Source organism: Lathamus discolor, chromosome W, assembly GCF_037157495.1.
Source record: "Lathamus discolor isolate bLatDis1 chromosome W, bLatDis1.hap1, whole genome shotgun sequence".
NCBI classification, from domain to species: Eukaryota; Metazoa; Chordata; class Aves; order Psittaciformes; family Psittacidae; genus Lathamus; species Lathamus discolor.
In genome coordinates this window covers 4,071,218-4,086,207 of record NC_088908.1, presented here as the reverse complement: position 1 = coordinate 4,086,207, position 14,990 = coordinate 4,071,218, and the positions used below count along the sequence as shown (strand labels likewise).

The 14,990-nt window shown below is 42.3% G+C and overlaps 1 protein-coding gene across 1 annotated transcript in view; it reads left to right on the top strand.

Annotated features, from left to right (window-relative positions):
- Positions 1–14,990, top strand: part of LOC136004433 (ran-binding protein 10-like) — an 88,513-nt gene that overhangs the window by 52,922 nt on the left and 20,601 nt on the right. The window contains exons 8-9 of the mRNA XM_065660924.1: positions 8,874–8,986; positions 13,769–13,877. Of these exons, the coding sequence (XP_065516996.1) occupies positions 8,874–8,986; positions 13,769–13,877 (222 nt within the window). The remainder of the gene's footprint in view (positions 1–8,873; positions 8,987–13,768; positions 13,878–14,990) is intronic.

The window sequence follows — 14,990 nt, the reverse complement described above, 5'->3', positions numbered from 1 at the left end:
GCCATTGGTCCCTAAGTCGTCTCCATTAGGTTGTTTTTTTTAAGTCACTGCAAGGAGGGTCGGTTTGGGCAGAGCATGCAAAAGAATAAACTAATTGATTACTGTAATGTACGGTGGATGCAATATGAATTAGAAGACCAGGAAAATGGCCTGAGACTGGAACTTTACAGTATAATACCATCTTGCAGTTGATGTTGTATTGCAAAAGGGAAGGAAAATGGGACGAGTTTCAAGGGAGGCAGGAGCGAGCTGGAAAGCCCTGCTGCTGCCTTCCTCCCACCCACCTACCCCTCCTCCTTTACCCCTCTCCTTTCCCCACTCCCTTTCCCTCCCTTCAGAAAAAAGAAAAATGAAAAAAAAAAAAAAAAAAAAAAAAAAAAAGATGAAACCTTTAAAAAAAAAAAAAAAAGAGAAAATATGAATGGCAGAAATCCTATGGAATAATGGTTGTTAAGGTAAATACTAATGAACAATGTAAGGGATGTGTTACTACTAAGAAAAGAGGTATAGGGTGTCTTGCTTTAAAGAATAATTTACAACATCAGAAAGATATTGAAAGCTTGGATTTGACAGTTGCCCCATCAGCCCCACTGGCATTAAATGAAGAAAGGGGGGGAGAAAGAGGATTTTGTAATTAAAAAAAAAAAAAAAAAAAAAAAAAAAAAAAAAAAAAGAGAATGAATGTAGACAGAATGTGATATAATCAATGTGCCCTTTGCAAGCAGGAAGGAGATTGGAAAAATGAATGTCCATCAAAAGGGGGGCAGTTCATGTCAACAAGAAATCCTTTTGCAGGATCCGACATGGCTAAAACAATGTTGTTGGGGGATTTTGTTAATCAAAGCTGACTAAGCCAAGCAGAAAATAAAGAACCCCTTGTAAAGATCCAACTAGGAGAGGAGGAAGTAAAATTTTTTTAATGGACACAGGGGCTACATATTCAGTTTTAAATGATTTACACAGGGGGTTAAGGGAAAGAACTATGACAATTGTGAGAGCCACAGGGAAGGAGGAAATACGGCCATTCTTGCAGCCCCTAGATCTGCGATTTGGAGGGAAGGAATTAGCACACGAATTTCTATATGTACCTGAATGCCCCATTCCCCCTTTAGGACGGGACTTATTGGCCAAATTGGATGCAATAATCATTTTGAAGATGGTGTATTAATAATGCAAATCCCCGAATCAAAAGCAGGACAGATTTTGGTTCTTAAAAAAAAAAACAAAAAAAAAACCAAAAAAAAAAAAAAAAAAAAAAAACCATTGCTCAAATTCCAAAAGAGGTAAAAGTGGCTGTGATACCGACAGTTTGGGAGACAGAAATCCCGGGAAAATCAAAAGCAGCTCAACCAGTAACAGTGGAATTAAAAGATGGGGTTAGGCCAGTAAGAGTTAAACAATATCCTTCGAAGCTAGAGGCAAAGTTTGGGATTATAAAAAACAATTGAGAAATTTTTGAAATGTCGAATTTTGGAAGAATGTGAATCAGAATATAACACACTAATTTTTCCAGTAAGAAAATGAAACAGTGAATATAGGTTAGTACAGGATCTGAGGGCAATAAATAAAATAGCAAAAGATATCCCCCAGTAGTAGCAAATCCTTATACACTGTTAACATCTGTGAAGGAAAAATATAAATGGTTTACAGTGATTGATTTAAAAGATGCCTTCTTCTGCATTCCTCTTAATAAAAATAGCAGGAAACTGTTTGCATTTGAATGGGAAGAATCCACAGAGTGGACGAAAAACAGAACTAATGTGAACCAAACTACCACAAGGATTCAAAAACAATCCAACCCTTTTTGGGAATCAATTGGCTAAGGAACTGGAGACATGGACTACTCAAGGAAAGGTACAGGTACCGAGATCACAATATCTCCGATTGCAATACGTAGATGGTATCTTTATTGTGGCAGAACAGAAATCATTATGCATAAAAGTGACTATTGAAATCCTGAACCAGCTAGGAATAAAAACTGCATAGAGACAATTTGTGCCATTCCAGAACCATGGAATTTACATGAGTTAAGAACATTTTTGGGCATGGCAGGATGGTGCACGTTGTGGATAATGAATTACGGACTTATTGCTAAACCCCTGTATGAAGCCCAAAAATCACATGCTTTTGTTTGGGACAAACCACAGAAAGAGGCCTTTAAAAACTGAAGAAGATGTTAATAAAATCACCAGCATTGGGACTCCCAGATTTGACAAAGGACTTTCAGTTATTTGTCCATGAGAGGCAGAGATTGACGTTGGGAGTATTAACCCAGAAAATTGGAAGCTGGAAAAGACCAGTAGGATATTTTTCAAAACAACTAGATCCGGTAAGTGCGGGATGGCCTTCATGTTTAAGAGCGGTAGCGGCAACTATTGTTCTAATACAGGAGGTCAGAAAACTGACTCTGGAAAACATATGGAAGTGTTTTCACCACATATGGTAAAAACTGTCTTTGAACAAAAGGGGGGGTATTGGTTATCCCCTAGCCGAATGATGAAATATCAAGCAATCTTAACAGAACAAGATGATATGAATCTAAAGACTACTAATTTGTTAAATTCAGCAGCTTTTCTAGGAACTGACCTAGAGGAAGGAACTCTTGAACATAACTGTACAGAGGTCATCGAGCATATATATATGCAACCAGAACAGACTTAAAAGAGGTACCTCTTGAGCAACCGGACTGGGAACTTTTCACGGATGGAAGCAGCTTTGTGGAGAACAGAACACAGTACGCAGAATATGCTGTAACAATGCAACAAAAGGTAATTGAGGCAAAAACATTACCTCCTGGGACGTCAGCTCAATGGGCAGAGCTGATAGCTCTTACAAGAACGTTGGAACTGAGCGACGATAAAAGGTGAATGTATGAACTGATTCAAAGTATGCGTTTGGTATAATACATATACACGGAACATTGTAAAAAGAACGAGGACTGTTGTCTTCACCAGGGACTGATATAAAATATCAAGAAGAAATTTTGAAACTGATAATTGCTGTACAAAAACCCAAACAGATAGCCAGTATGCATTGTAAAGCACACCAAGGAGGAACTTCGAAGATGTCCGAAAAAAAAACACTGGCAGATTGGACAGCTCGACAAGTTGCCCGAAAGGTATGGAACATGATGGCCCTGATACCTCTCAAGGTAAGACCACTCCATACCTATCTTTCACAAGATCCTAATTATTTAAAAGAAGATGAAAAGCTGGCAGGACTATTGGAGGCTCAAAAGAATTCTGAAGGGTGGTATACAACAACAACTGGACAAATAATAGTACCACCAGCAATAATGCGAAGAATCCTACAAACTGAACACCAAAAATGTCATTGGGGTGCAGAAGTATTGGTAACTTATTTAAGGCTAGGAATAATTTCCACAGATGTTAACGATGGCAAAAGCAGTAGGATCAAAATGTGAAATTTGTTTAAAAAAAACAATCCAATAGTAAGGAGACAAATTGAAATAGGAAAAATTAAAATAGGAATGGAGCCAGGAGATTATTGGCAGGTTGATTTTGCGGAATTACCAAAAGTACAAAGATACAAATATCTGTTAGTAGGGGTTGACACCTTTTCTGGATGGCCAGAAGCCTTTCCCTGTCGCACCAATCAAGCAAAAGAAGTGGTGAAATGGTTACTTAGAGAAATCATCCCACGGTTTGGAGTTCCTTTAGGAATATCATCAGATAGGGGTCCACATTTTATTGCCAACGCAGTACAAGAAGTTAGTAAACTATTAGGAATATCATGGAACTTACACACTCCTTGGAGGCCCCAATCTAGTGGACAGGTAGAAAAGATGAACCAAACAATAAAAAGACAAATCTGTAAAATATGTCAGGAAGCCAAAATAAAATGGCCACAAACATTGCCTATAGCTCTGCTACGAATTAGAATAAAACCCAGAAGTAAAATGTCAGTAAGCCCCTAAGAAATCCTCTATGGAAAACCATATGAGATACCGGAACCCAACCCTAATACCCATATTAAAGGGAATCAGGATGTTTATAATTATGTGCTATCTCTCGGTAGAACCTTAACTCGACTGCGAAGCACTCTGGTGTAGAATAGGCCACTATCTCTGGAAAATCCAGCACATGATATCCAACCAGGAGACCAAGTATACATCCGGAACTGGAATAAAGAACCATTAAAAGAACAGTGGGACTGACCATATCTAGTATTGCTAACCACATTCACAACAGTGAAGGTAAAAGGAATAGATTCTTAGATACATTATACACGAATAAAGAAAGTTTCAAAAATCTGGGAAACACAGGTACTAGGCCCTACAAAACTAAAACTGGAATGTAAATAAGATGCCTGGGTTCTATTATAAAACTTTGATTTTCATATGGTCGTTAACAGAGCTGACATCTGTTTTTATCCTAGCAATCCCTCGGAAAGAAGTTTTAAAACGACCTAAAACAAGATGCCATTCTGACTTGCAAGTTCGCAAAAACCACTCCAATAGGACCAACACCAACAAGGGTAGTTGTGAAAAAGATAAATGGTTCTATAGGACTGGATATACAATTAGCCATAGCGAAACTAAGGTTACAAGAAAAAGGACTAAAAGATCAGTAAATTCAACACAAATAATCCAATTGTATCATCGAAATCCTGAGGAAAATTTAATGATAGGACTGATTGAAGATTTTGCAAAGATGAAAAACACAAGTAGAATAACAGCTTGTTTACCAATACCCAAAGCGGCAGGAGAACCAACTGAATGGGGAATAATAACATTCTCACTTTCAGAAATTAACAGAGCAATCACGTGTCAGGAAAAGGAGGTAACGGAAAACATGACAGTGACAGAATATCGAGAAGAAGGTGTTTTTGGAGATCCTGCAGTTTTAGTACTAAGGTCAGTCTGTGAGAGATACCAAAATGCTCAATTTACCTCTGTAAGAGATGAATGGGGAAAATGCATTTATAAGAAAGAAATCAAGATAAACAGGCAAAAAAGGGTGTGGGAATGTGGAAAAACAAATAGTTCAAAACAAGACTGGAATACAATTTGGTCAGTGAGCATTTTACAGAAATTCCAATATATTGGGAACATCTCTTGGTGTCTTAGATGGACAGGAAAACAAAACTTAACAGAAAATATAAACATCAGTAACTTACTGTCCATAAATAGGGTTAGTCAAAATATAATCAAAAATGTTCCTTGGTGGAATTGTACCAGAATCTTAGATTGTGACACTGACCCTGAGAAAATTACAATACCTCCAATCAAGATTGCTTTAAAGGCAGGATGCGCGTGCCAAGGACTGAAAATTGGAGGAAAAGTAATACAAGTCCCCGTTGACAATATAGATTGTAAATATTCAACAGTGCATAGTATGGGACATTTCGTTTGGGCAGCAAGTGACGGAACCTGGACTACCCACCTACCCATGGAAGGTCCAGCTAAAGAAATTACTTTAGGATTACCGACTCTTTGTCCAATTTGGAAAAATTCACCATTCAAAGGCAAATTAGAAATCTTACAAATTCGAACAAGAAGAGATATAGATAATAACGACAATAATGATGAAGACATTTGGCAGGAGCCCTCAACAGGAGTTAAGATAGGATGGGCTTTTGAATCTCTACTTGCCCCAGTGGCAGCATATCGAAACAGAGAAATGATTGACAACCTGTTTAGTCAAACAAAAGGGTTAGCCAGAATAACAAAAAAAAAAGGGGATTCAAAGATATAAATTTGCAATTACAAGCCACAACTAAAATGACCTTGCAGAACAGAATGGCATTGGACATGTTACTGATTAAAGAACATGGTGTTTGTGAATATTTGAAAGATAGAATAGACCATTGTTGTATTCATATTCCCAATGTAACTGCGAACATAGAATATAATATTTCCCAATTGACTAAAGTTGAACAGGAAGCAGAAAAGAAAAAGAATATATTGAACAAAATTGGATCGGAGCACTTTTTGATGATCTAGGCCTTCACCTCACAGGATGGGTCCATTCCCTCGTACAAACTATAATAGTGATACTGATTGTATTTTTAATGCTATATTTGATGTATCTTTGTATTCGAAAGGAAATAGCCCAAAACAGGGCATGGACCCATCGAATCATAGAGGCAGTAACTAGGAAACATCTGAAATACCCTACACCTCCACTGACTTATCAGGAAACAGCTACCTAAGAGAATGAAAATACTTACTTAAGTTAAGTGAAGTATTTTCAAAGGGGGGAAATGTTAGAGAAAAAGGCAAAATTTTACGATAACTAAACATTAGAAATTATTATATTTGAAAATTTATAAATCAGTAGTGTGGGTTTGGAAATACTGTAATTTTCCAGTACAGTCTGTAATTTGTACCAGAGTTATTCAGTAACCAATGTTAACAATGGTAGGCTAGGTGGTAAGAGCTAACATAATTACATACGGTAAAGGGGTACATACGGGTAGATTTAAAAAGTATTGTGAAAGTCTATCGAAGTAGAAACTAATGGACACACCAGGGTAGTCAAGTGAGAACAAGACAATGCTGGCGTCCACACAATGGTTGGGATATATCCAAAGAACAGAAAGGTGAAGGAGGACAGAGCGAGGAAGACTTCTTACTTCATCTGAGGAAGACTCCTTACTTCATCAATGCGACCACCAGAAGAGGCTGCGCAAGCGCAGAAGAGGCTGATGTCGTAATAGACTGATGTGGCAATCCTTGATGCATATGTATTAGTTAATGATGCAATCCGTGTTAAATATGTATTAGTAACCAAATTTTAGTGTATAAATTGCGAACGCGATGTGACGAGGTCGAAGCCAGATTTGGGCGAGTGCCCCTGGTTTCCCAGCGCTGCAATAAAGCACCTCATATAACCATTCCGGTGGTTATGTGTTTATTCTTACGCTAACAACACCAGAACTGCACACAGTACTCCAGGTGAGGTCTCACAAGAGCAGAGCAGAGGGGCAGGATCAGCTCTTTCGACCTGCTGGTCACGCTCCTTTTGATGCAGCCCAGGATATAGTTGGCTTTCTGGGCTGCGAGCACACACTGCGGGCTCATGTTCATTTTCTCATCGACCAGCACCCCCAAGTCCTTCTCTGCAGGGCCGCTCTGAATCTCTTCTTTGCCCAGTCTGTAGCTGTGCCTGGGATTACTCCAACCCAGGTGTAGGATCTTGCACTTGTCATGGTTGAACTTCATAAGGTTGGCATCTGCCCACCTCACAAGCATGTCCAGGTCCCTCTGGATGGCATCCCTTCCCTCCAGGATATCAACCAGACCACACAGCTTGGTGTCATCGGCAAACTTGCTGAGGGCACACTCAATCTCACTGTCCATTTCAGCGATGAAGATGTTAAACAAGACCAGTCCCAACACTGATCCCTGAAGGACCCCACTCATTACTGGTCTCCAGCCGGACATCGAGCCATTGACCACAACTCTTTGTGTGTGGCCATCCAGCCAGTTCTTTATCCACCGAGTGGTCCATCCATCAAATTGATATCTCTCCAATTTAGAGAGAGGGATGTTGTGTGGGACAGTGTCAAACGCTTTATACAAGTCCAGGTAGATGACATCAACTGCTTTACCCTTATCCATCAATTCTGTAGCCCCATCATAGAAGGCCACCAAATTGTTCAGGCAGGATTTCCCCTTAGTGAAGCCATACTGGCTGTCACCAAGCACCTTGTTGTTTTTCATGTGCCTTAGCATGCCTTCCAGGAGAATGTGCTCCAAGATTTTACCAGGCACAGAGGTGAGTCTGACTGGTCTGTGATTCCCCAGGTCTTCCATTTTCCCCTTCTTGAAAATGGGGGTTATATTTCCCTTTTTCCAGTCGTCGGGAACTTCACCTGACTGCCATGATTTTTCAAATACGATGGCCAGTGGCTTAGCAACTTCATTCTCCAGCTCCTTCAGGACCCGCAGATGGATTTCATCAGGTCCCATGGTCTTGTGCACATTCAGATTTTGAAGATGGTCTCGAACCAGATCCTCTCCTACAGTGGGCCCAAGGTCTTAATTCTCACAGTCCCAAGTTGAACATGAGGTTTGAGCTGTGACTTAGTTCAATACCAGCTTCTTCATGAGAAGCCTATTTTGAGATTCATCACTAGAAGCTTTGAAATCTTGTGCTGGCTTTTTAGGTTTTGTTAAAATCTGGTGAGGATTAACATTTAACCACTCTATCCTGGGAGGCAGAAGTGCTTTAGAAATGCTCTGTTCAGAAAGATGCTTTGTGGTGTTTATTTTCTGACAGTGATGCTGCCTCCTCCCTCCCAACATTTTTGAAAATACAACTTTAAAATGTGTTAATGTTTGTAAAATCAGTGCTGATGATCTACTTGTTGTAAATCAGCAGATAAAACTATCTGTGAATGTGTGGCATTCATAAGAAGATTCAACTACCAGAGATATAATTGCTGGCAAAATAAGTGGTGGAAGTAATTCAGGACCAGAATGTTTTATTTTTGAGATCTACTTGGAAACCATGAGCCTTTCTGAGGTTCAGATGTGATGTCTCTATAGGATGTCACTGGATGCAGTACTGAGCCCTTACAAGTGACCCTGGACAGCAGGCATGAAATAAATAGTGTGTGTGAACTGGGAGTCTTTATTTGTTTATTTATTTATTTTATTTTCCCCCAGCCCCTGTAAGGTGAATTTAGAGCCTTCCTCCTGTTTGCTGAGGACCAGGTGCCTATCTTGTAAATTTACACTGTCTGAACCCTGGTTATGTCCCAAGCAAGCTGAGTTTGGTCACTGCAATTGCAATTTCTGTTGCACTGAAATTATTTTTTTTTTCTTTTTAATTTTTTTTTTTTTCTTCAGTGGATTATCCTGTTTTACCAATGTCTTCATATGCTTGTATTTTCCTGTTTTCTAGTATGGTTTCATCGTATTTGGTTCATCATTGGTACTGTTCAACAGCAACTGCCTTTGCCAGAGTCACAGACACCACAATCCAAGAAGAACAAAACTCAATAAAGAATAGACAAAGTAAGTCTCTTGGGTAGTCACTCCCAAAGCCTGGCATGCTGGCCATGTGTTACCTTGAGGACTCTGCAGAGGAATGGAGTTCTGTGAAAGTAGAAAAGTTACTCCATGACAGTACAGAGCTGTCCAGAGCACACTGCTGACTCATTTTTGCTGCCTGTGGGTCAGCAGAGCTTGGGGACCACTGCTGGGAGCACTTTTCCCATCATCACTGTGTCCCCTTGTCCTGGGTTTGGCTGTAACAGTTATTTTTCTCCTTCCTAGTAGCTGGTACAGTGCTGCGTTTTGACTAGTCTGAGAACAATGCTGATAACACACCAATGTTTTTAGTTGTTGCTAAGTAATGTTTACTCTGATCAAGGACTTTTCAGTCTCATGCTCTGCTAGTGAGGAGGGGCACAAGAAGCCAGGATGAAGCAGAGACAGGACACCTGACCCAAACTAACCAAAGGGGTGTTCCATACCACAGCACATCATGCCCAGTATAGAAAATGGGGGGAGTTACCCAGAAGGCCCAGATTACTGCTCAGGTCAGGCTGGGTATCGGTCAGCAGGTGGTGAGCAATTGTATTCTCTCCCCTTATTATTTCCCTTAACATTGTTATTATTGGTGGTAGCAGTAGTGGTTTTGTATTATACCTTAGTTACTGGACTGTTCTTATCTCAACCCATGGGAGTTACATTCTTTTCATTCTCCTCCCCATCCCTCTGGGAGCGGGAGGGGGAAGAATTCGGGGAGTGAGTGAGTGGCTGCGTAGTTCTGAGTTACCAGCTGTGCTTAAACCATGACACCCCTCCACTCTCTGCCCTCTTTGCCTGAGGAACTGCCCTATTCTTTCCTTTGCCTGTCTGCTCTGAGCACTGACCTGCATGCCTGTCAGTGTTGAGTGTGCAAAGTTTTCTGATCAACTTGGTTAATTTTCCTCAGTCTTGTTGAAAATGAATAGCTGAATCCTAGAAGTTGAGATGACTATCAGCTTTGAGTTCAGCAGTTTCACACATCAGGCTAAACATGGTATCTAAGGTGCTTTCTTGAAGGTAGTGCTAAATCAGTGGAGAATAGAACGGTTACATTAGACTTTATCTGAACTGAGGTCACTGTGCGCCAGAGATCCCTTTGGGTTTGGGTTATTAGCATTTTGGGTCATTAGTTCCATTAGCCTGCTCATAGGGACCCAGACATATAGAATCATAGAATAGTTAGGGTTGGAAAGGACCTCAAGATCATCTAGTTCCAACCCCCCTGCCATAGGCAGGGACACCTCACGCTAAACCATCTCACACAAGGCTTCATCCAACCTGGCCTTGAACACTGCCAGGGATGGAGCACTCACAACCTCCCTGGGCAACCGATTCCAGGGCCTTACCACCCTAACAAGAAAGAATTTCCTCCTTATATCCAATCTAAACTTCCCCTGTTTAAGTTTTAACCCGTTACCCCTTGTCCTGTCACCACAGTCCCTGATGAAGAATCCCTCCCCAGCATCCCTATAGGCCTCCTTCAGGTACTGGAAGGCTGCTATTAGGTCCCCACGCAGCCTTCTCTTCTCCAGGCTGAACAGCCCCAACTTCCTCAGCCTATCTTCATACGGGAGGTGCTCCAGTCCCCTGATCATCCTCGTGGCCCTCCTCTGGACTTGTTCCAACAGTTCCATGTCCTTTTTATGTTGAGGACACCAGAACTGCACACAATACTCCAGGTGAGGTCTCACAAGAGCAGAGCAGAGGGGCAGGATCAGCTCTTTCGACCTGCTGGTCACGCTCCTTTTGATGCAGCCCAGATCTGTTTTTACTGCAGCTTCCAGAGTTAATGAACTTTTCCAGTCCTTTCATACATTTTGTTTTCATGCAAGTTCTTTGCATATTGAAGGTTTTACAAACTTGCAGCCAATGTGTTTAGCTTGCGCTAGGTGAAGGATTTGCATTCGCTGTCTGGTTTGATTACTGATGTTTCCTCCTGAGTGGCTTATCTCTTAGCTGGGGAGGCTGTAAGGGCTTTTGGTTCCTGCAGAGTAAGGCCTGTAGCTGTTGACTACAGGCTACATCAGACTCTGTATTTTCCATTCCTTTTGTGAACTGTTCCTGATGTGACTGTTACACATAGGGAGGATCGTGCCCCTTTGCAGCTCACTCTCCATACATTACATGCACTTAGCCAGCATTCAGGTTCATCTGGGGACTCTGCTTAGTACCCACAATAACTTGTAGCTGCTGGCCGGTAGTGATGATGGACTTTATGCTTTTGAAGTCATGCATTGTGCAACCCTGACCCCAGTCAGTGTTCTGCTGGTGTGGGTTTTGGTGGTAAAGCCTTCCAGAGGCGCATGAGACAGTGCAGTCTCGTTTGTCTGAAGACAGGTGATGAGACAGACGGAGGAGCTCTGAAGCTGGGGCTCACATAAAAGGTGTGAGGAATACACAGATGGGAAAACAGAGAGGGAAATAAAAAAGCCAAACAAGGCAAAGAGAGCTGTCAAAAGCAGTGAGATGTGAAACAGAGAGTGAGATGAAGGAGTGCAACACACATTGGTGTGAGAGCTACCTCTTTGGTTTTAGCTTTCAGCTATGTTGACAAGCAGATAGACACTGAGACGTGGGAGCCAAAACAAGTCCTTGCACATTGTTATGGGGGGTTGCTAATGAGGATTTCCAAGCTAGGCTTTCAACTGCTCATGACTTGCAAAAGTCATGGCTTGCTGTCATTAGAGCAGGTGATTCAAAATCTTCTTTCTGTTGTTTGTAAGGAGTCCTGAAAAAAACAGAGAAGGAAGTGCAATGCATTTGTAGTTCTAAGGACACTTGTTAAAAAAAAAAAAAAGTGTGAACCTCAGTAGATCAGCAGCTTTGCTGAATGTTCAGGGGTGGGATCCCAAGTTAGGTCTTGCACTTGTGTCTTCTGACACGTGCGGGCCATGAACACCCAGGATCATAGATGGCTTCTGCCTCGTGTCTTTGCACCTTCTAGAAGCATAAAACTCAGTGGGCTGTTTCTAGCTTAGTCAGTAGCTGATTCTTGGAGCCAGCTTACAGGTGCCACATTCTTATTGCAGGCCAAGCTCAGGTTACTTCAATGCATTGAGGTGGGACTTGCAGGAGCCCGGTTTTGTTGGTATACCTACTTCTACTTAGAGGTAGTGATATTGGGGAAACAGCACTGGGCCGTGGTTTAAGCCTGCAGACCCTCTAAGAATACTCTGCTTGTCTGATGCTCAGCCATACATACACTTCCAAGTGTGAACCAGCCAGAGGATGTAACATGGGGGTGACCTGGGGTCTTCACAGAATCACAGAACCATTAGTGTTGGAAGGGACCTCTGGGGATCATCCCCTACCAAGGCAGGGCCATCTAGAGCAGGTCACACAAGAACCAGGTGGGTTTTGAATGTCTCCAGAGAGGGAGATTCCACAACCCCCCTGGGCAGCCTGTTCCAGTGCTCAACAGAAAGAAGTTCTTCTTCATGTTGTGTGTTAGTTTATGGCCATTGCTCTTCATCCTGTCTTTGGGCACCACTGAAAAGAGTTGGCACCATCCTTCTGGCACCTGCCTTTGAGGTATTGATCTGCATTGATGAGATCCCCTCTGTCTGCTCTTCGATAGACTAAACAGCCCCAGCTCCCACAGTCTCTCCTCATAAGAGAGATGCTCCAGACCCCTGATCATCCTTGTGGCCTCCACTGGACCCTCTCAGTAGCTCCTTGTCTTTCTTGTACTGAGGAGCCCAGAACTGGACACAGTGCTCCAGATGTGGCCTCACCAGGGTCAAGTAGAGGGGGAGCATCACCTCCCTCGACTGCTGGCCACACTCCTCCCGATGCACCCCAGGACACTTTTGGCCCTCCTGGCTCAAGGGCACACTGCTGGCTCATAGTCAATTTATCATCTACCAATCATCTACCAGGTCCTTCTGAGCTGAACTGCTCTCTAGTAGGTCAGCACCCCAACCTGTGCTGGTACTTGGGGTTCTTCCTCCCCAGGTGCAGTACTTTGCCCCTTTTGAACCTCATTAGGTTTCTCTCTGCCCAATTCTCCAGCCTATCAAGGTCCCACTGAATGGCCACACAACTTCAGGTGTATCAGCCACTCCCCCAGCTTCATATCATCAGCAAACTTGCTGAACAAGTTGAATAAGTCTGGACCCAGTATTGATCCCTGGGGAAAACCACTGACTACAGGCCTCCAACTGGATTCTACTCCACTGATCACAGCCCTCTGAGCTCTGCCATTCAGTCAGTTCTCAATCTACCTCGCTGTCCATTCATCTAACCCACGTTTCCTATCCTACCAGGATGTTATGTGAGACAGTGTTAAAAGCCTTGCTGAAGTCGAGGTAGATAACATCCACTGCTCTCCCCTCATCAACCTATCCTGCCATGTCATCATAGAAGGCTATCAGATTGGTCAAGCAAGATTTACCCTTGGTGAATCCAGGCTGACTACTCCTGAAGACCACCTTCATGCTTGGTGATGACTTCCGAAATTGTTGTGTCCTGCTTTCTTTTCCATGGCTACATAGCTCTGGGACTAAAGGACAAAAGTCCCAGAGCACCTCACCCCAGTGCACCTACTTTATCCTTCAGATCCTTCTACTCTTGGTGTTTCTGAGCTACTAACATTCTATCAGGCTTTTCCTCACCCTAATCCATAATAAACAAGATGTGTTCCCCAGTTCTTCCTAGCCCATGGGCAAGGTGGTAGTGGGGAGCCATGTAGCATATGTGAGACAACTCCTCTGGCCATTTTTGTTGGCCAGTCCTGTGTGTCAATGGATCTCCTTTTGCTTTCAGGAATACAGAAGCTAGTGTTAGCAGGCAGAATGGGAGAGGCTATAGAAGCCACCCAGCAGCTCTATCCTGGTCTCCTAGAACATAGCCCTAACCTGCTCTTCATGTTAAAGTAAGTATGAATAGTTTTATACTCCCTCATGTTGAAATGTGTAGATGGAGAGAAGAAAGAGGCTGTCCAGCCATCCAGTCTGGCTGCACACCTTTGTCTGAATTTAAACTGTTTGAGATCCCTTCAAGAGCAGGTGGGAGAGGACAGAGGTTCAGTCCTTTGCACAGTCCTTGTAGCAATGTAGATCTAGCCCTGTTGTTGCTGCTCAGACCTGGTATGGCTTTGCCTTGTGAGGTCAGGCCAGAGGTAGGTGAAATTTTAGCTCTGTGAAGGAGTTTCTGCTCCTTCACAGATGGCCTTTACTTGTCTTGTGGAGATCTTGCAACACTGGAGCACGTGGTAGTCACTGTGAAGGTTCCTAGAAAGGCAGAGGTATAGAAAAGGCTGTCTGGGGAAGAGTTTAAAAGGAAAAAGAACTTATGTGTCCCAATTTTTCCAGCCATACAGAGTGGCTCTCCCCAGCCTTCTGAGACATATAAGGCCAATTCCCAGTAAAGCTAAAGGAGGAGCTGTCCTCACTGTCCCTGTGGATATTGCATTTTTTACCCTTACTTCTCTGTTTTCTATTAGCCACCAGTATTTCTAGGCTGATGGAGTAGTGGGGGAACTATGATGTTTGGCAGATCTAGTATCTTTTACCTGGAAAAAAAAATACCAAACCAACCAACCAACCAACCAACCAACCAAAAAAAAAAAAAAAACAACAACAACAAAAAACCAGAAAAAACCCCAAAAAAAAAAAAAAACAAACAAAAAAAAACCCAACCCACAATTGAATTTTGGAGTACCTGCTAGAAGTGATGGAGATGAAAGCATATGCTGTAAAGGAGCAGTTTATTCTTACCACAATGGAAATAAGCTTCCTTTTTGGGAATGTCTCAATGTTCATTAACTTTGAAGTTGCAGTTTCCAAATTCCTTCCTCCTATAGCATTATCAGAGCACTTGCAATGCATGGGTACCAGGAGTCTGGAATGTCTTTTTGAAAGCCAAGAAGTTTAACAACTCCTATGCAGTTCCCAGAAGTTCTCCACTCGGTAACTGAGGAAGCCTTGGTGCAGAGCATCCTGGCTGTCATGCAGCCTCTTCTCCTTCTTACCTCCTGTGCAACCAG